This window comes from Neoarius graeffei, chromosome 22 (genome assembly GCF_027579695.1).
Source record: "Neoarius graeffei isolate fNeoGra1 chromosome 22, fNeoGra1.pri, whole genome shotgun sequence".
NCBI lineage: Eukaryota > Metazoa > Chordata > Actinopteri > Siluriformes > Ariidae > Neoarius > Neoarius graeffei.
In genome coordinates, this window is record NC_083590.1 from 56,879,651 (window position 1) to 56,900,495 (window position 20,845).

General features: G+C 42.2%; 1 protein-coding gene across 3 annotated transcripts in view; it reads right to left on the bottom strand.

The window, feature by feature from the left end:
- The window catches only part of pals2b (protein associated with LIN7 2, MAGUK p55 family member b), a 114,069-nt gene extending 102,770 nt beyond the window's left edge, over nucleotides 1-11,299 (bottom strand). For 2 of the 3 annotated variants that reach the window (XM_060905015.1, XM_060905011.1), the window contains exon 1: nucleotides 11,219-11,299. In XM_060905015.1, the coding sequence (XP_060760998.1) occupies nucleotides 11,219-11,221 (3 nt within the window). In that variant the 5' untranslated portion in view covers nucleotides 11,222-11,299. The remainder of the gene's footprint in view (nucleotides 1-11,218) is intronic. The other variant, XM_060905013.1, reaches the window with a different exon arrangement.
- Between the last annotated feature and the right edge of the window lie 9,546 nt (nucleotides 11,300-20,845).

Below are 20,845 nucleotides of genomic sequence, written 5' to 3' on the forward strand. Positions count from 1 at the left end.
ACTGATGTCTGCTGTGAGTTTCTTGAACTTTTCCATAACAAAATTAGTACTATTTACAGTCAGCACCAGTCTACCCCCACCACAATTAATGATGTTCCATCTCCCCTCACAGCTCCTGCTGGATCCCTCTCTGCCTTTTCCCCAGTCAGTGAATACATTGTCCATGACCTTATTACAAAGGCTAGGCCTACCACTTGCCTTCTTGATCCTATGCCCACCCCACTGGTCAAGACCTGCCTGCCACTTCTCTGCCCCCTGTTGGTCCAAATAATACATTTGTCTTTCCTCACTGGCATTGTTTCTTTCTCAAAAAAGCAGCCATCACTCCTGTTTTACAAAAACCTGGAGCAGCTATTGATGACTTTAAAAACTAATCAACCCATTTCCAATCTCCCTTTCATTGGCTACAGTTCACTCAAGAAGTTTTGCAATCAGCTCCAAGGGCATTTAACCCATCACAACCTATGGGAAGAGTTTCAGTCTGGGTTTCCCCTCCCTCTTTACTTCTGAGAGAGACAGCCTCTCTGGGATGCTTTTTTTTAATACTCAATCATGTTACTGACCTGTTGTCAATTAACCAAATTAGGGTTGTTGTTTTTTAAGCACATTACAACTTTTTCAGTCTTTTGTTGCCCCCATCCCAACTTTCCTGAAATATGTTGCTGGCATCAAATTCAAAATGAGCATATATTTTTCAAAAATCAATAAAATTTCTCAGTTTCAACATTTGATATGTTGTCTTTGTAATATTTTCAATGAAATATAGGTATGGCAGTGGGGGTGTAGTCAAGCGTCGGCTTGTGAATGGAGAGCGGTGCCAGGAAAGGTGTGTCAAAGTTAGTACACCTGTTGATTAATGTGGTGTGTGTATGTGTGTGTTGCAGTGTCAACAGAGGATAGAAAAGGATGTAGAGAGTAAAAAAAGGGGATCTCTCCTGACCAGTGCACGTGTGTGTGTGGAAGAGAAAGCGAATGAATGAACGAACGAACGAACGAACAAGAGTAGTAAGCTGAAAAGCAAGCATGATATTACAAAAAATAAAGTCTCTGTTGACATCAGTCCCTGCCTGCTGCACTTCAGTATTCCACCCACATCAGGAACATACTACAGTGGTGCCAAAAGCCGGGATACTGAAGGGAAATCACCCCGTGGAGTTCTCCCTGCTTAAAGACTTAATCCATGCCCTCACTGCCACCCAACAGAACCAGCACCAAGTGCTGATTGCCCTCCAGAAGGAGCAAGAACAATGGTTTGAAGCCTTGCTGCTGGCCCAGCAGGAAAATCGCCAGGCATTCCAGCACCTGCTCGCATCAGCGGGGTCCTCGACCACCACCGCAGTGGAGCCATCCCATGTCACGCTAATGAAGATGGGGCTGCACAACGATCCAGAGGCGTTCACTGCACTCTTTGAGCAAGCGGCTGAAGCATGGGGGTGGCTGACTGAGCAACGCACGGCCCGTCTATTACTGTTGCTGGCAGGCAAGGCACAGCTTGCTGTGCAACAGCTCCCCGCCGACAGCCAGCTGGTCTACGACGACTTGAAGCAAGCCATCCTGCAATGTGTCGGCCACTCCCCAGAACACCACCAGCAGCGCTTCCATATGGTGACACTGGAGGAAGTTGGCCGGCCGTTTGCGTTCGGCCAACAGCTCCGGGACGCCTGCTAGCAGTGGCTGAGGGCAGATGACCATGATGCCATGGGGATCATTGACATGATGACACTGGAATGGTTCATCGCATGCCTTACGGAAGGAACAGCGGAGTGGGTGCCACCGCCCGGCATCGCTAGATCAAGCCATCAAGTTGGCAGAGGACCATTTGCCAGCAGTTCAGGCAGCAGGCAGTCATACCACCTCTTTTTCTCTCTCTCCTTCTCCTTCCTCCTGTCTCACCTCTTCCTGTCCCGTTCCTCCACCACAGAGACAGGGGCTAGCCCCCCCAGCTGGTTTGCTGCATCTGTGGTGTCCCCCTCCCATCTTAGACTTCTATGTCTGTCTTCTCCCCTCCAGGTGAGTGACTCCCATATAGGTGGTGCAAAGGTGAAGCCTGGGCTGGTGTGCTGGCTCTGCAGGGACCCCGGGCATCTCCAGGGCCAGTGCTCTACCTTGGAGGTGGGAGCTGTGGTCCGGATCCCTGACGTGCCAGAGATCGCCCTCGATTGAGCTGGAGCATATCGTATACCGGCGAGTATTCAAGGGGATATGTACTACACGTTAGTGGATTCCGGCTGTAATCAGGCCTCAATCCACCAAAGCCTGGTGCAAGATGAGGCATTAGGGAGAGCACAAGTGGTGAAGGTTGTGTGTGTGTGCACGGAGATGTTCATGAATATCTGCTAGTGTCCGTCCACATCCTATTTCGGGGTAAAAGCATAGTGTAAAGGCGGCGGTTAACCCACATCTTACCCACCCACTGATTGGCCAGGGTTTAGAGGCTTAATGGAGCACACAGTAATGGGTGGGTCCTGCAGTAATACATCACGGGGGATTCCAGTGTGGCATTGACTGGGGAAGCTGTTTCTGAGCCATCTATGTCAGCACCACATCAGGGCGATACGAGGAGTGGGGAGTAGCCCACCTCTCCTTCCTCTCTCGGGGATTCCCTCGTGGATTTCCCATTAGAACAGATGCGAGACGAGACATTGTGTCATGCGTTGGACCAAGCGAGAGTAATCACAGCATGGCATGATCTCATCGGGCCATTAGATCGGTCAGCACAGGGATGTCACTTTATTTTAGTCCTGGTGGACTATGCAATGCAATATCCAGAAGCGGTGCCGCTCCATAATATTTCAGCACACAGTATTGCAGAGGTACTCTTCCGTGTTATCTCCCAAGTCGGGTTTCCCAAAGAAATCCTGACTGACCAAGGCACTACATTTATGTCACGCACACTTCGCGAACTGTATGAGTTATTGGAAATTAAATCCATCCACATCAGCGTCTATCACCCACAAACAGATGGCTTGGTAGAACAGTTCAATCAAACACTCAAATTTAATTCCAAAGTTTGTAAGTGAAGATGCACATAATTGGGATAAATGGCTTGAGCCCCTGTTATTCATAGTACGAGAGGTCCTGCAAGCCTCCATGGGATTTTCCCCATTTGAATTGTTATATGGGCATAAGCCTCACGGTATTTTGGACATGCTATGGGAAAACTGGGAGGCGGGACCTTCAACTAGTAAAAACAAAATTCGGTATGTTCTTGACCTGCACGCAAAGCTCCACATCCTCACGCACTTAACCCAGGAGAATTCTGGTCTGCTGCAGGCCAGATGGTTCCCCAGCCTGAGTTGGGCGGTGGTGGTATGTGGCAGCGGAAGCATGGCCAAGCATCGGTTTCTGAATGGAGGGCGGGGCCAGGGAAGGTGAGTGCCAAAGTCAGTACACCTGTTGTCGATTAATGTGGTGTGTGTCTTGTAGTGACAATGGAGTACAGAAAAGGAGGGAGAGAGCAAAGAAAGGGGATCTCTCCTGACCAGAGCGTGTGTATGTATTTCTGTTTTACAGTGTCCCAACTTTTTTGGAATTGGGGCTGTAGTGTTTTATGACTTTGACTGTTTGTTTGGGGTCGTTGTCATGCTGCAGAATGAATTTAGGACCAGTCAATAGATGCCCTGACTATAGTCCATGAAGGATAAGAATCTGTTTGTATTTCTCAGCATTCCCATCAATTCTGAGCAAATCCCCAACTCCATTTGCAGCTATGTCGCCCCAAACCTGCAAGGAATCTCCACCATGTTTTACTGTTGCCTGCAGAAACTCATCATTTTACTCCCTCTTCACAGTGGTTTCTGTTTCAGTTAATAATTGTGGTTAAGCAAACATATGTTGCTAATGATTGCCACCAGTTTTATTTAGTGGTTTGGTATAGTTGTTTCATCATGTATTGGAGTATATGCCTACAAAAAAAAAAGGTCTGGAGGGTCTGGAAGGTTGTGTGTTAATTTGCCTCATTCTTTCTTAATTTAGTGTTCGTGGCCATTTCATCATTTCCTTAAGAAATGTTCTTTTCAAAAGCTGAAATACAATATATGTTTTTGATACACTAATGGAGAAGACAGAAAATTATTTTAAGATAAATGTTTTGTGAAAAATCTTACATTATCTAAGATTTTTGCACAGTACTGTCTATGAGAACAGGTACAAAAAATAAATAGGCAAACAAAGAAATTAATGCACGTGAATAGAAGAAATTTCACTTTGAGCAAAGTAAGCATCTGTATGGATTGTTTTAAATTAATTTCGTATACAAATTCTAAAACATTTTCTGGTGTTACCTTTTCAAAAAAAAAAAAAAGACTCTCACCTAAAACCCTTATGGAGTAATAACTTTGTCTGGTGACGTTAAAAGCAGAATAGTTCAATAAAATGTGCTTTAGAGTCAGAGGAGAGCTACATGACTGACATGATGGTGCCTCTTCACTTGTTAATAAAAACACGTTCGTCTTTAGTGACCTATGCAACATCTTGTGTCCACAGTCTGATCCCAGTGAATTTTAAAGTAAGGAGTCAGTCTTCTGAGAATAACAGGATTTATTAATGCATTTTCATTGTTTTCCAGGGCTAAAAGCCAAAGCATGGGCCTTTACAGGAAAGACAGTACTTTGTCCTGGAATTGAGATGCTATGGTGCTATTGTCCAAATACTAGTCAAGTCAGTTTATCTGTGTAGTGCTTCTAACAATAGACATCATCACAAAGCAGTTTTACAGAAAAATAAAGATTTTAAACACATGAATTAATACATTTATCCCTAATAGATTTATCTCTTATGAACAAGCCTGAGGTGAAGATGGTGAGGAAAAACTCCCTCAGACGACATGAGGAAGAAACCTCGAGAGGAACCAGACTTTAAAGGGAACCCATCCTCATCTGGGTGATAACAGATAGTATGATTATAAATAATTCACTTCTATAACTGTGTCCTGTGTTTGACTTGTGGTAGCCACAGCAGACCACATTCCTCAAGTGCCAGGACCTCTTTCTCTAAATCATGAGTCGCAATTCACAGCAAACAGATTTCCCCATTTGTTGCATATGACAATCAGCAAGGGTGTGCTAGGGACCTATTCTAATCCAGGTTCCAATGAGGGCTATAATATACGTGAAAGACACAGGGTTGGACAGGAACAAGTAATCCCTGAAACATGGGAGAGACTTTCAGACTTCTGTAGTATCAATGGCCTAACAACCAGAGACCATGGTCAATTTTGGTACAGGGGCCTTGCTTCCTGTGGTTGTCTTTGTGCTAGTATTTGGCCTACACTTTTTTTTTTTTGTCTGGACTATGATTATGATTTGTTGGGAACTTGGTCTGAAGATTATCTGAGCCAAACGTGGTGAGGATTGGACATTGGACAAAAATTGGAGGCTGTAAAATCTTTTCAAGAAATTCCAAATGCTGCATAAAATACAAAAGTGCTTATGCATTTTTCAGATCAACTGACATTAGAAGCTTCCAAAAAATCTGACCAAAATTCAGGGGATGCAACCTTGTGGAATGCTGATATTCAGTATGAGGGTAGAAGAGGTGCAGTTGTCAAACCTAAGGACCTAATTTCCCTGTGATTACAGTGTTTGCCAAAGCTGAAATATGCTGCTGTCAACAGAGGATGCCAACCCCAGAGCACTCTGCCCTAACTCCCATGGATAACACCAACTCCAACATGAGGGTGCTATCCATTAATTCAGTTCAGATTTTAACACCTTCAAACCATCCAAGCTGATCACCAGACCTTGATATCAGCACCTCTGTCTGTAATTGGACCATAGACTTTCTTACTAACAGAATCCAGTCATTAGGTTTGATCTCCTCTACCCTCATACTGAACACCAACAATCCACAGGGTTGTGTGCCCTGAATTATGATTTTTGGTCTGATTTCTTGGAAGATTTTAATGTCGTTTGATCTAAAAAGAAAAATAATAAAACATGGTCACCTTTGTATTTTATGCACCATTCGAAAAAACATTTACAGCGGTGCTTGAAAGTTTGTGAACCCTTTAGAATTTTCTGTATTTCTGCATAAATGACCTAAAACATCAGATTTTCACACACAAGTCCTAAAAGTAGATAAAGAGAACCCAGTTAAACAAATGAGACAAAAATATTATACTTGGTCATTTATTTATTGAGGAAAATAATCCAATATTACATATCTGTGAGTGGCAAAAGTATGTGAACCTTTGCTTTCAGTATCTGGTGTGACCCCCTTGTGCAGCAATAACTGCAACTAAACGTTTGCGGTAACTGTTGATCAGTCCTGCACACCGGCTTGGAGGAATTTTAGCCCGTTCCTCCGTACAGAACAGCTTCAACTCTGGGATGTTGGTGGGTTTCCTCACATGAACTGCTCGCTTCAGGTCCTTCCACAACATTTCCATTGGATTAAGGTCAGGACTTTGACTTGACCATTCCAAAACATTAACTTTATTCTTCTTTAACCATTCTTTGGTAGAACGACTTGTGTGCTTAGGGTCGTTGTCTTGCTGCATGACCCACCTTCCCTTGAGATTCAGTTCATGGACAGATGTCCTGACAGTTTCCTTTAGAATTCACTGGTATAATTCAGAATTCATTGTTCCATCAATGATGGCAAGCCGTCCTGGCCCAGATACAGCAAAACAGGCCCAAACCATGATACTACCACCACCATGTTTCACAGATGGGATAAGGTTCTTATGCTGGAATGCAGTGTTTTCCTTTCTCCAAACATAACGCTTCTCATTTAAACCAAAAAGTTCTATTTTGGTCTCATCCGTCCACAAAACATTTTTCCAATAGCCTTCTGGCTTGTCCACGTGATCTTTAGCAAACTGCAGATGAGCAGCAATGTTCTTTTTGGAGAGCAGTGGCTTTCTCCTTGCAACCCTGCCATGCACACCATTGTTGTTCAGTGTTCTCCTGATGGTGGACTCATGAACATTAACATTAGCCAATGTGAGAGAGGCCTTCAGTTGCTTAGAAGTTACCCTGGGGTCCTTTGTGACCTCGCCGACTATTACACACCTTGCTCTTGGAGTGATCTTTGTTGGTCGACCACTCCTGGGGAGGGTAACAATGGTCCTGAATTTCCTCCATTTGTACACAATCTGACTGTGGATTGGTGGAGTCCAAACTCTTTAGAGATGGTTTTGTAACCTTTTCCAGCCTGATGAGCATCAACAACAATTTTTCTGAGGTCCTCAGAAATCTCCTTTGTTCGTGCCATGATACACTTCCACAAACATGTGTTGTGAAGATCAGACTTTGATAGATCCCTGTTCTTTAAATAAAACAGGGTGCCCACTCACACCTGATTGTCATCCCATTGATTGAAAACACGTGACTCTAATTTCACCTTCAAATTTACTGCTAATCCTAGAGGTTCACATACTTTTGCCACTCACAGATATGTAATATTGGATCATTTTCCTCAATAAATAAATGACCAAGTATAATATTTTTGTCTCATTTGTTTAACTGGGTTCTCTTTATCTACTTTTAGGACTTGTGTGAAAATCTGATGTTTTAGGTCATATTTATGCAGAAATCTAGAAAATTCTAAAGGGTTCACAAACTTTCAAGCACCACTCTACCTTTTTTTTTTTTTACACAGCCTCCAATTTTTGTCCAATCCTTGCCACAATTGGCTCGGATCATAATCTTCAGACCAAGAAAAGAAAGAAAGAAAAAGCACAACTTTATTCATCACACACTTGTGAAATTCCTCTCTGCATTTAACCCATCTGAAGCAGTGAACACACACGTGAGCAAATGAGCGCACACACACACACACACACCAAGAGCAGTGGGCAGCCATGCTAACAGCGCCCGGGGAGCAGTTGTGAGTTGGGGGCCTCGCTCAAGGGCACCCATATTAACCTCTCCACATGTCTTTGGACATTAAAAGCTCCACAAAGAAAGAAATAATGTCTTAAATGAATTTTGTGCATGGTCATGCTGGAAAACACTAGAATATAAAACAGACAAAGAATGAAATAATGTCTTAAATGAATTTTGTGCATGGTCATGCTGGAAAACACTAGAATATAAAACAGACAAAGAATGAAATAATGAGAACAATGACAGAGTTCCAGGTGACACCCAGTGCTTCCACAGATGGACAACCATTTGCTCACACACACACACACCCCTCCCTCTAAACTCCTAATTCCTCAAATCTCATCATCTGATCAGAGCGCTACTATCCTCCCCTTCTGAGTGACCAGCAACCCAGCCCCCTTCCATCTATAGTCCAAACATCTAGCCTCGTGTAATTATTCTTATATAACCTCAGCGAGCAGCGTCTTAGGTTCAAACTCATCCCTTTAACAATTTTCCACACACTTTATAGACTGTTCAGGTGGGAATATTGGGTTAACCAGTACACTTTGTAGTAGGTGGTTTTAACACAAACTCTGACGCAATATCAAGTGTTTACTGTGTTTCCGAAAACGACATGTCTGTGTTACACTGAATATCCAAAACACCATTCCCTTGTCCCATCATAGAACATTTTTGCACTACAGCCTTGACGTCAACACAGCTCTTAGCAGGGTTGCTCTACAAAGCTGTGCTATAAGAGGATATGAACCGTTCTCCTTAATCCATCTCTCTCTATCACACTAGAGCCAGCAATCAGTCTGAGCAAGACGTTAATCCCACCATGGAAAAAACACTGGAAAACAAAATTCTAAATACCCTTTCTAGGTCATGTTAATATACCGTTTCAAAAAATATCCAGTAGCATGGACAAGGTGCACACTCAATCGAACGCTCAACTGCACATTCATTCACATACAGGGGCAATTTAGAGTAGCTAATCCACCTACTGCTATGCTTTTGGGATGAAATCCAATAATCACATTTACAAATCGTCCACTTTTGACTGATCACGTCTTCTTTTTTCCCCTTCTCCTCTCATACTCCTTCCTTTTCCTCATCTACTTTAGAGCAGGTGTTACGCACCAATTTTCTCCACTCAGTCCTGATGGCAGCCTTTCTTTTCCATTCATTGACGACACCTCCACATTTAAGGGCATTTTTACAAGTGTCCTTGTATCGTAGTTTTGGCCTTCCAATTTTACAGGTACCTTTTATTAGCTCACCATAGAAAAGAGCTTTTGTAGGCCTGTTGTTATCCATTCTCGTTACATGTCCAAGCCAACAAAGGCGACCGACAACCAGCAGGAGTTTGATATTTTACTCCAGCTCTTGTTAGGACTTCTTCATTACTAACAAAATGATCCCGCTTGATCTTCAAGATAATCCTCAACTACCGTTGTTGCACTTTTCTTAATTTACGAACTTGATGTTGATAGAGAGTCCATGTTTCACTACCATACATAAGAAGCGGCATGAGGCACTGGTTATAAACTTTAATTTTTGTTGATGATGTCAGATCATGCGAGTCAAAGACACGCTGCCGCAATCTCCCGAAAGCACAAGAATATCGCCTGTATGCGAGTTGTTACTTCCTCTTTCATTCCGCAGTCGTTGGTGACATAGCTACCGAGATACCTGAAACGATTTACATTAGAAAGTTTAATACCGTCTATGTAGAAATCAGTATCAGGTCTGATACACACAATCTCTGTTTTGGTGGTATTGATTCACAGTCCCATCTTTTTCGCAGATTTGTTATAAGCTGTAAGCAGTATCTGAAGTCCAGTTGGTGTATCACTGAAGATGGCTATATCATCTGCATATTGAGCTTCTCTTATATATTCCGTCAGAACCTTGGTCTTGCGCTTGAGTTATTATTACTACTACTACTAATAATAATAATAATAATAAGCACTAAATATTGTGTCCGATTCATTTTTTCGGCTTACAGCTATACCTCTGTATGCCTCCATTAATACAGTGCCATTTCTTTTATCGTTATTGAATGATTGGTTCCTCTCAACATTTCTTCCACACATCGTCTCAGGGTGTTTTCTCCTCACCACTCTTTCCTCTGGCTTGCTTACTGGGGTAAAGTCATGCATTTAAAATTTATATATTTCAGTAAACCTGCTTTGTGATGATGTCCATTATTAAGAGCACCATCCATCCATCCATCCATCCATCCTTTATACAGATTTTCCGTTAGGGCTGCAGGGGGAACTGGAGGCAAAGACCCCAGCCCACCGTCCCCTTTTAGTTATGCTGTCATAGTTAGTTGCCGGAGTCCCTGCTTGTACTCAGTGCAATATGTATACTGTTCCTACTTATTCAGGTGACAGTGGGCATACCTAACAACATGTTTTTGTTTTTTTTTTCCTCTCCCCCCAAATCTGTCCCTCTGAGTTACATGTTGGTCCTGGGATTGAGATGCTGAACCTCTTCTGCTCCTCGGACCTGCCTGATCCATCCTGGTGCCCTGTGTCTGGTCGGAGTCTCATCGCATCGCTCCTGTGGAGGACGGCCCCATGAGGACAGTTGAAAGTCACACTTGGAGGACGCTCTGGACTCTTACAGTAATGCTTTTATGGCTGAGGACTACAGCTGACTTGCTAACTTTAGGACTGCAGTTGTCATGAACAGTTTTGCACTCGAGTTTCCATCAATGAAGAGTTTATAACATCAACGAAACTGACTTCATGTTAAAACTGTTAATGTTATAGTCATGCTGTCTGTTGTTGCCCAAATGAGGATGGGTTCCCTTTTGAGTCTGGTTCCTCTCGAGGTTTCTTCCTCATGTCGTCTGAGGGAGTTTTTCCTTGCCACCGTCGCCACAGGCTTGCTCATTGGGGATAGATTAGGGATAAAATTAGCTCATGTTTTAAGTCGTTCAAATTCTGTAAAGCTGCTTTGGGACAATGTCTATTGTTAAAAGCGCTGTACAAATAAACTGGACTTGACTGTGAGGTTCGAACCCAGAACCATCTTGCTATAACTGAAGGATTATACAAATAAAGTATGTGCGTACTCTCTCTTACACACACATACATATATATACACACACACATAGATAGAGCCTGTCACTGGTTTGCTGATAGTTCAGTCCCCTCTATCCCAGTTGCCCCAGTACTCTGCCCCAGCTGCATCATCCTCCGCCCTGTCTGAACAGCAGTGTTCCTGCAGCAGTCACAGCTGGAAATAGTGTACAAACTCCTCCACAGCACACCGTCAGCGCTTCATTAGAACCGGAAGAACCCTATAAAGAACCCTGTAAAGAACCCTATAAAGAACCCTATAAAGAACTCTATAAACAGCCTGAACAACTGAGGGGTTTGAGTAAATGTTACCATGGTAACGGTCTGTGTTTCCTTCCCGTCAGTGAAATGAGTCGCGCGCTGGTTGAAGCTGCCTGACTCACCCGGCTCCGGGAAACAGCCTGCGGCTCTCTGCGCCTGCGCACACCTGGGAAACAGCCTGCGGCTCTCTGCGCCTGCGCACACCTGGGAAACAGCCTGCGGCTCTCTGCGCCTGCGCACACCTGGGAAACAGCCTGCGGCTCTCTGCGCCTGCGCACACCTGGGAAACAGCCTGCGGCTCTCTGCGCCTGCGCACACCTGCTGTTTTGGAGAGACGGAGCGGCGCAGTGCGCATGCGCACTGGTTTCCGTTGGTCCTGGTGACGCTTCTGAACAGATGTGCAGAACGGAAACGCCGCTGGAGTCGAGAAACGGTCGCGTTAATAAAATACTCCAAAGCACACAATGAAGCCATTTTTACTCATTAATCTCTGCCATTCCATAAGCCGTCACAAGTTTCACATAATAATAATAATCATAATAATCATAATAATCCTCAGGTGTCCAGTTAACTCAGGCCCCCTGGTTCCCGTTACTGCGCATGTCCGGAACCATGATGTCGCCTGCTGATGCTGCACTGGATTCAAGTCTCTTGTACTCACAGTCTGTCAACATTTAGTTCCTCCTCCAAACCCAGATCGGGGGAGAAGGATAACAATCACCAGCTGCTCCTCTGTCCAAGCAGAGACAGGGTCAGAACAAATCAAATCAAGTCAAGTTTATTTGTATAGCGCTTTTAACAATAAACATTGTCGCAAAGCAGCTTTACAGAATTTGAACGACTTAAAACATGAGCTAATTTTATCCCTAATCTATCCCCAATGAGCAAGCCTGTGGCGACGGTGGCAAGGAAAAACTCCCTCAGACGACATGAGGAAGAAACCTCGAGAGGAACCAGACTCAAAAGGGAACCCATCCTCATTTGGGCAACAACAGACAGCCTGACTATAATATTAACAGTTTTAACAGGTAAAACCCTCAACTGTCCTCATGGGGCCGTCCTTCACAGGAGCGGTGCGATAAAACTCCGACCAGACACAGGGCACCAGGATGGATCAAGCAGGTCCGAGGGGCAGAAGAGGCCAGCATCTCAATCCCAGGATCAACATGTAACTCAGAGGGACAGATTTTTTTTTTTTTTTTGGGGGGGGAGAAAGAAAACACAGGTTGTTAGGTATGCCCTAAAAATGACAAGTATTAAATCTGTGTGGTAGGCTCGCAGAGACGAGAGTCTTTACATCAGGCATAACACACAACAATGGCATGTTAATATGGTAAAATACATCATGACCTGCTCTGGCTGGATGCTTGATTGGGTGATGGGAGCACACTCCTCAGCAATGATGAGATGCAGATGGGACCCTTAGGGCTGGCCAAGACAATTCAGTTACATTTCACCGGGTCTGGGACATGCGACAGAACAGCATCAGATATTTTGATTGATCAGCTAAAGAAAGGATGGCAGATGGTTAGAGAAGTGGCTTTGAGACCAAAAGGTTGCCTGTTCAATTCCCTGGACCAGCAGGAGCAAGGGACCTAACCCCAAAATACTCCCCAGGCTGCTGTGGGTATGCTCTACATCACTCTGGATAAGAGTGTCTGCTAAATGCTAGTAATGTAATGGAGCTCACAGAGATCTTCCCTGTGGGTCCACCTAGCTGAAAGTTCACCAGCAAGTACTTGTGCACACCCCATTTGTGCTGACTGACTCATTACCACAGAATCAAATAAATATGACATGAATATTGTAAAATACAACTCTTATCATCAAACAAAAAATAGAATCTGAACAATAAAACCATTTTGAAATACAACCCCGATTCCAAAAAAGTTGGGACAAAGTACAAATTGTAAATAAAAACGGAATGCAATAATTTACAAATCTCAAAAACTGATATTGTATTCACAATAGAACATAGACAACATATCAAATGTCGAAAGTGAGACATTTTGAAATTTCATGCCAAATATTGGCTCATTTGAAATTTCATGACGGCAACACATCTCAAAAAAGTTGGGACAGGGGCAATAAGAGGCTGGAAAAGTTAAAGGTACAAAAAAGGAACAGCTGGAGGACCAAATTGCAACTCATTAGGTCAATTGGCAATAGGTCATTAACATGACTGGGTATAAAAAGAGCATCTTGGAGTGGCAGCGGCTCTCAGAAGTAAAGATGGGAAGAGGATCACCAATCCCCCTAATTCTGCGCCGACAAATAGTGGAGCAATATCAGAAAGGAGTTCAACAGTTAAGGAGTCCTCCCACTGTTAAAGGGTGGTGACCCTACTAATTTGGACAATTATCGTCCTATTTCCAGTCTATCCGTCATGGCTAAATTATTTGAATCACTTATAAATGAACAAATAAAACATTTCTTAGCTGATCACAGTGTTTTAAGCCCCATGCAGTCTGGTTTTAGACAAGGGCATAGTACTATTATTGCCGTAACGTCAGTCACGAATGATATTATTACTGCTTTAGACAACAAAAAATCGTGTGCTGCTTTATTCATCGATTTGTCTAAAGCGTTTGATACGGTTTGTCGTGATCTTCTTTTGAACAGATTGAAAAGTATAGGTTTCAGCTCTTCTGTTATTAAGTGGTTCTCTAACTATTTGAGTGGTAGAACTCAGTGTATAACTGTTGATAACTGCACCTCATCCTCTTTAGAGGTAAAAATGGGTGTGCCCCAAGGATCAATTCTAGGCCCCATTTTGTTTTCTATCTATATAAATAACTTGGGTGCGGGACTAAGTCCCACAAAAGTACATCTTTATGCAGATGACACAATATTATACACTTTTGCTTCATCAGTGCAGGAGGCTGTGAACTACTTACAGTCTGCTTTTAACAAGGTACAAAATTCCCTTGTAGGACTTAAGTTGGTGCTAAATGCTAAAAAAACTAAATTTATGGTCTTCACACGTTCACACACACTTTGTAATGACACTATTTGTACTACGAATGGAACAGAAAAAGTATCCTCCTATAAATACCTAGGAATATGGTTGGATGATAAACTGTTGTTTAGTACGCATATTGAGTGTCTCTTAAAAAAACTCAGACCCAAATTAGGATTTTATTTTAGACAAAGAAAGTGTTTTCCATACAAAGCAAGAAGGTTGGTAGAGAGCACCGTCTTATCAGTATTAGACTATGGTGATATGATTTATATGCATTCCTCACAATTGCTATTGAAAAAATTGGATGTTTTATATCATTCTGCCTTGCGTTTTATCACAGGAGCAGCAAATAGGACTCAACACTGCTTGCTATATGAAATGGTTCAATGGTCCTCTCTCTCTCTCTCAGGAGAAAGTTTCACTTGTTGATTTTTACTGTGAAAGCATTAATGGGTAAATTACCACAGTACATCTCAAATCTGCTTTCTTATCACACTAGTATTTATAGTACAAGGTCTACAAATAAGATACTATTAATCACACCCTCAATAAGGACTGAATTGGGTAAGGCCTCTTTTTCCTACTATGCACCATACGTTTGGAACGAACTTCAGAACACACTACACCTAGAGACACTTCCTTCTGTTAATACTTTTAAAAATCTTTTAAAATCAGCTCTTACGGAGCAGTGCCATTGCTTTTAAATATGGTGCCCATGTGTCTACATTTTTTTAATCCTTTTATTGTTGTTTAGTTTGTGTTTTATCTTAGAATTTATGTGACTCTTGTCTTCTGCAGTCTCGTCTTTAGTGTCCTTGGCTGTACTGTCAATTGTTTTTGTTATGTTTATGAGATTTGTCTTGTTTTGTGTTCCTTTGACTTGGTGTATTTAGTGTATGTTACATGTTTAGTTACAGCACATATTCCACTGTTTTGTGTGCTTTGTAGTCTGATTTAGTCTTTAGTGTTTTGGTAGTGTTGTCCTCTGTCTTTTGTGTTTTTAACTTTTAACTTGCTGCCACTTGGCCAGGACTCCCTGGAAGAAGAGTCACTGTGACTCAACGGGACCTTTCCTGGTTAAACAAGGGTTAAATAAAATAAAAAATAAAATAAACAGTGTAAAATTGCAAAGAGTTTGAACATATCATCATCTACAGTGCATAATATCATCAAAAGATTCAGAGAATCTGGAAGAATCTCTGTGCGTAAGGGTCAAGGCCGGAAAACCATACTGGGTGCCCGTGATCTTCGGGCCCTTAGACGGCACTGCATCACATACAGGCATGCTTCTGTATTGGAAATCACAAAATGGGCTCAGGAATATTTCCAGAGAACATTATCTGTGAACACAATTCACCGTGCCATCCGCCGTTGCCAGCTAAAACTCTATAGTTCAAAGAAGAAGCCGTATCTAAACATGATCCAGAAGCGCAGACGTCTTCTCTGGGCCAAGGCTCATTTAAAATGGACTGTGGCAAAGTGGAAAACTGTTCTGTGGTCAGACGAATCAAAATTTGAAGTTCTTTATGGAAATCAGGGACGCCGTGTCATTCGGACTAAAGAGGAGAAGGACGACCCGAGTTGTTATCAGCGCTCAGTTCAGAAGCCTGCATCTCTGATGGTATGGGGTTGCATTAGTGCGTGTGGCATGGGCAGCTTACACATCTGGAAAGACACCATCAATGCTGAAAGGTATATCCAGGTTCTAGAGCAACATATGAGCCATTCCACCAAATCGGTGCCATTTCTGTCCCTAAAAAATTATATGTATAAATGCACATTAAAATGTACTTTAAAATACATTTCCTTATTACGCAGAATGTCCTGCACATTGATCTGATTTCAAATTTAAGATATATAATTGTAAGGATTAATAAAAACTACCTAAAACACTGAAAAATAGCATGTGTTACCTGTCCCCGCACTCTGACTTTATACTTAACTATGAAATATTATGATTAAAATCCTTCAGAAACAGTATTTCTTTTGCACTGTTGTGAGATTCCATATCCTATCCATGGTTTAAATATATTTTTTTCATAAGAAATCCACAATATCTTAGTTAAAATACACATTTTAGTCGTGTCCCTGGGTTTTCACTCAGTCCTGTTACCCAAACAGGGTATTACCCCATCTGACAAATTTGGAACATTCCATAAATCACATGCTCAACAGGAAGTTACATCAGTTGTGTCTTCTGAAGGCCATGGGAAGACCAAAAGTTAGTTCTCTCATTTACTTTTCTGTATCTGATGATTTTTTAACTTTGATAAGGTCAATGTCAACATACTGTCGTGTTACTTAAATTATTTCTTAGATGACATTTGTTTATTTTAAAAATACAGATTTTTGGTAAATCACTAGAATGTGCCAAGTGTGGTCATGCTATTAGTGATGACGCCATGTGGCTTAATTCCATGTATTAGCTAATCCTAGGCTAAAAACTCAGTCCTGTTACTCATATAAAGAGTATGCAGCCATCTTTGACTTCCAAACCTTGTAAAAAAAATAAATAAATAACATAGCCCGAGGTTGACCAATACACATTTTGAATAGTTAAATGTGTATTATAATCAGTGTTGAAAAGATATAACAAATTAAGTTTAATTTGGGAGTGGTACAACAAGCAAATGGCACCCATTCAGTGGAATGTCCCATATGCTCCCATCCAGACGACGTCTCTTTCAGGGAAGACCTTGCATTTTCCAACATGACAATGCCAAACCACATACTGCATCAATTACAGCATCATGGCTGCGTAGAAGAAGGGTCCGGGTACTGAACTGGCCAGCCTGCAGTCCAGATCTTTCACCCATAGAAAACATTTGGCGCATCATAAAACGGAAGATACGACAAAAAAGACCTAAGACAGTTGAGCAACTAGAATCCTACATTAGACAAGAATGGGTTAACATTCCTATCCCTAAACTTGAGCAACTTGTCTCCTCAGTCCCCAGACGTTTACAGACTGTTGTAAAGAGAAAAGGGGATGTCTCACAGTGGGAAACATGGCCTTGTCCCAACTTTTTTGAGATGTGTTGTTGTCATGAAATTTAAAATCACCTAATTTTTCTCTTTAAATGATACATTTTCTCAGTTTAAACATTTGATATGTCATCTATGTTCTATTCTGAATAAAATATGGAATTTTGAAACTTCCATATCATTGCGTTCCGTTTTTATTCACAATTTGTACTTTGTCCCAACTTTTTTGGAATCGGGGTTGTAAAACCTGCCGTTATAAAATACAGTCTGCATTAAAAATAACCTCAAAGAAGATTAATCTGAGATGCATTCGCATTTGACTTTAGGATACTATGGAGGGAATTTTTAAAGTCATTCTGGATTATGGAATCGAGAGTCGATAACACACGGTCATCCTGTCCAAGCATGGGGCAAGTAAAATCCTGCCCCTCTGGGTTCTTTTCGCACCTGTTACAGTTCCTATGTTTGGCCACTAGGGGGATGCGTGTGCTGCCCCATGATGTCACATCATCAAGAAATGAGCAAATCAGTGGAACATCAACCTCTATCGGTCAAATATTTAAAATGTTAAATAAAATTGTCAATCAAAAAGATAATTCATATTTTAACAGACTTTAAAATGTATGAAGTTGTGAATGTGGACATCCTGAAGGTGAATATTTGTTGAATGACTGATCTAAATGTTGGGGGTCCGGCCCATCTGCCCCATTCTTCGTGTGCAACCACATGACAAAAACAGTGTGATGTGTGCACTCGCTGCCATGTTGGATGATATACAAATCCAGAATGCAAGGACATGTACACAAGTAGTATAATTTAACATTTTGCTGTTCTAATTCTTATATTATTAACCCAACAAACCTTTATGTTTCAATCAATAAAGATCTTTGACAAAGATTACAAACATTCTAAAAGCACACAATAAAAACATCATAAAACGAGTAGTACTATTTTATGCCCAATCTATTTTCTTTTCATAGACAACGTAAAATCACTCTAATCAAAAGGAACAATTGATGGAGATAAATTACACAAGGCACAGCATACTTTGGCAATCTTAGCAAGTTAAATCAGCTTCCAATATTTTTTCTTAAGTTCCACCAATTCACAAGTCATATCTCTATTGCACTGCTCCATCTGAGATATTTGTAATCCACAGAGTTCAATTTAAGTTTATTTGTATAGCACTTTTAACAATAGACATTGTCACAAAGCAGCTTTACAGAAAATTCAAGACTTTAATCATTAGCTAATTTTATCCCTAATTGATCCCCAATGGGGGCGGCACGGTGGTGTAGTGGTTAACGCTGTCGCCTCACAGCAAGAAGGTCCTGGGTTCGAGCCCCGTGGCCGGCGAGGGCCTTTCTGTGTGGAGTTTGCATGTTCTCCCCGTGTCCGCGTGGGTTTCCTCCGGGTGCTCCGGTTTCCCCCACAGTCCAAAGACATGCAGGTTAGGTTAACTGGTGACTCTAAATTGAGCGTAGGTGTGAATGTGAGTGTGAATGGTTGTCTGTGTCTATGTGTCAGCCCTGTGATGACCTGGCGACTTGTCCAGGGTGAACCCCGCCTTTCACCCGTAGTCAGCTGGGATAGGATCCAGCTTGCCTGCGACCCTGTAGAACAGGATAAAGCAGCTAGAGATGAGATGAGATTTATCCCCAATGATCAAGCCTGAGGTAACGGTGGTGAGGAAAAACTCCCTCAGATGACAAGGAAGAAACCCTGAGAGGAACCAGACTCTAAAGGGAACCCATCCTCATCTGGGTGATAACTGATAACATGATTATAAATAACACTTCTATAACTGTGCCCTCTAGAGTCACAAAGTATAACTGTGAAACCAGGAAACTTATTATAGTTTAACATGAAGTCAGTTTGGTTGATGTTATAAACTCTTCATTGATGGAAACTTGAGTGCAAAACTGTTCATGACAACTGCAGTCCTAAAGTTAGCAAGTCAACTGTAGTCCTCAGCCATAAAAGCATTACTGTAAGAGTCCAGAGCGTCTTCCAGGTGTGACTTTCAACTGTCCATATGGGGCCGTCCTCCACAGGAGCGATGCGATGAGACTCCAGCCAAACGTAGGGCATCAGGATGGATCAGGCAGGTCCGAGGAGCAGAAGAGGTCAGCATCTTACAGGGGAGGGGAGAGAACACAGGTTGTTAGGTATGCCCAATGTCACCTGATGAGTAAGAATAGTATACGTTTTGTGCTGGATGCAAGCTGGGACTCTGGAAAGACTAACTATGACAGCATAATTACCGGTAAAAGGGGAGAGCCAGAAGGTAACACAGGCATGAGGGAGCCCCGGGACATAAAGCAGCAGCCACTACACCAACAACAAACCCGAGTGAGAGTGGGAGGGTGACAGCATCCATACATCCCAGTTTACCAAAACACTGCCTGAGGACCCTAAAGATCTGCACCTTTACCTCATAAACACCATTAACAAAAGGCTGGACTAAACAGATATGTTTTCAGCCGAGACTGTGTCTGATTCCCGAACATTACTTGGAAGGCTGTTCCATAACTGTGGGGCTTTGTAAGAAAAGGCTCCGCCCCCTGATGTAGCCTTCACTATACGAGGTACCAGCAGATAGCCTGCACCTTTTGATCTAAGTAGGCGTGGCGGGTCATAGAGGAGCAGAAGTTCACTCAGGTACTGTGGTGCGAGACCATTTAGTGCTTTAAAGGTCAATAGTAGTATTTTATAATCAATACGAAATGTGATTGGGAGCCAATGCAGTGTGGATAAGACAGGGGTGATGTGGTCATATTTTCTAGTTCTAGTAAGGACTCTTGCTGCTGCATTTTGAACTAACTGGAGCTTGTTTATGCACTTATTGGAACATCCAGACAGTAAGGCATTACAATAATCCAACCTGGAGGGAACGAAAGCATGAACTAGTTTTTCTGCAACATGTAGTGACATTAAATTTCTTATCTTAGCAATATTTCTGAGATGAAAGAAAGCTATCCGGGTGATGTTATCGATATGTGACCCCTCACCGAATCCAGGGACACATGTCGGCCGAAACGAATCCGAGATAATCGCAAAAGAAGCATTTTTTTTTCGAAATTTGTGATTTTTGTTTTTTTCCATCATGTGCAAGTTGAGATCTTGAAGAATGCAATCAGTATTTCAGATAATAGGTTGTTTTGTTGGAAAAGCATACACTTTTTGTTGCAAATTGTCTCGTTTTTGTCAGGACTGTAGCCTGCTGGGGGTGTGGGTAAATTACCATATGGGCCATTCACATGATGATTTAAGTCATTTGTTTTTTTTTCCCGCGAATCAGCTGTATGATCCGAGCTGAGCGCATGGCTACTTAACTGCATACAGGCGTGTGATTTCACTATGGAATGAGTTACTAAACAGAGCGCAGAGGAGCTGAAACACCGCGAAGCAAACAGACACACGGTATTTACATCGGAGATCACCATTTCTAGCAAAAAAATCCGCAACCTCGTTTTCCAGATTGAATGGAATACTTGAATGATCGGATGATACACGGACCGTTCTAGGATTACATTCCATCGGAGGCATTGGTGTGTGCAAGGCGCCGTTTCTCTTTCTGATGGGGTGAGTTTATTAATCTAAGGCTGTGTGGTTATTTTTGCATGTAACGGAGAGTGTTGTGGTTTGGTTAAGCCTAGGTCACAACCGGACGTACGATTTTTTGGCCGTGTGATTTCTGGCGTTTCCCAAATCGTTGCTTTTTTTTTTTG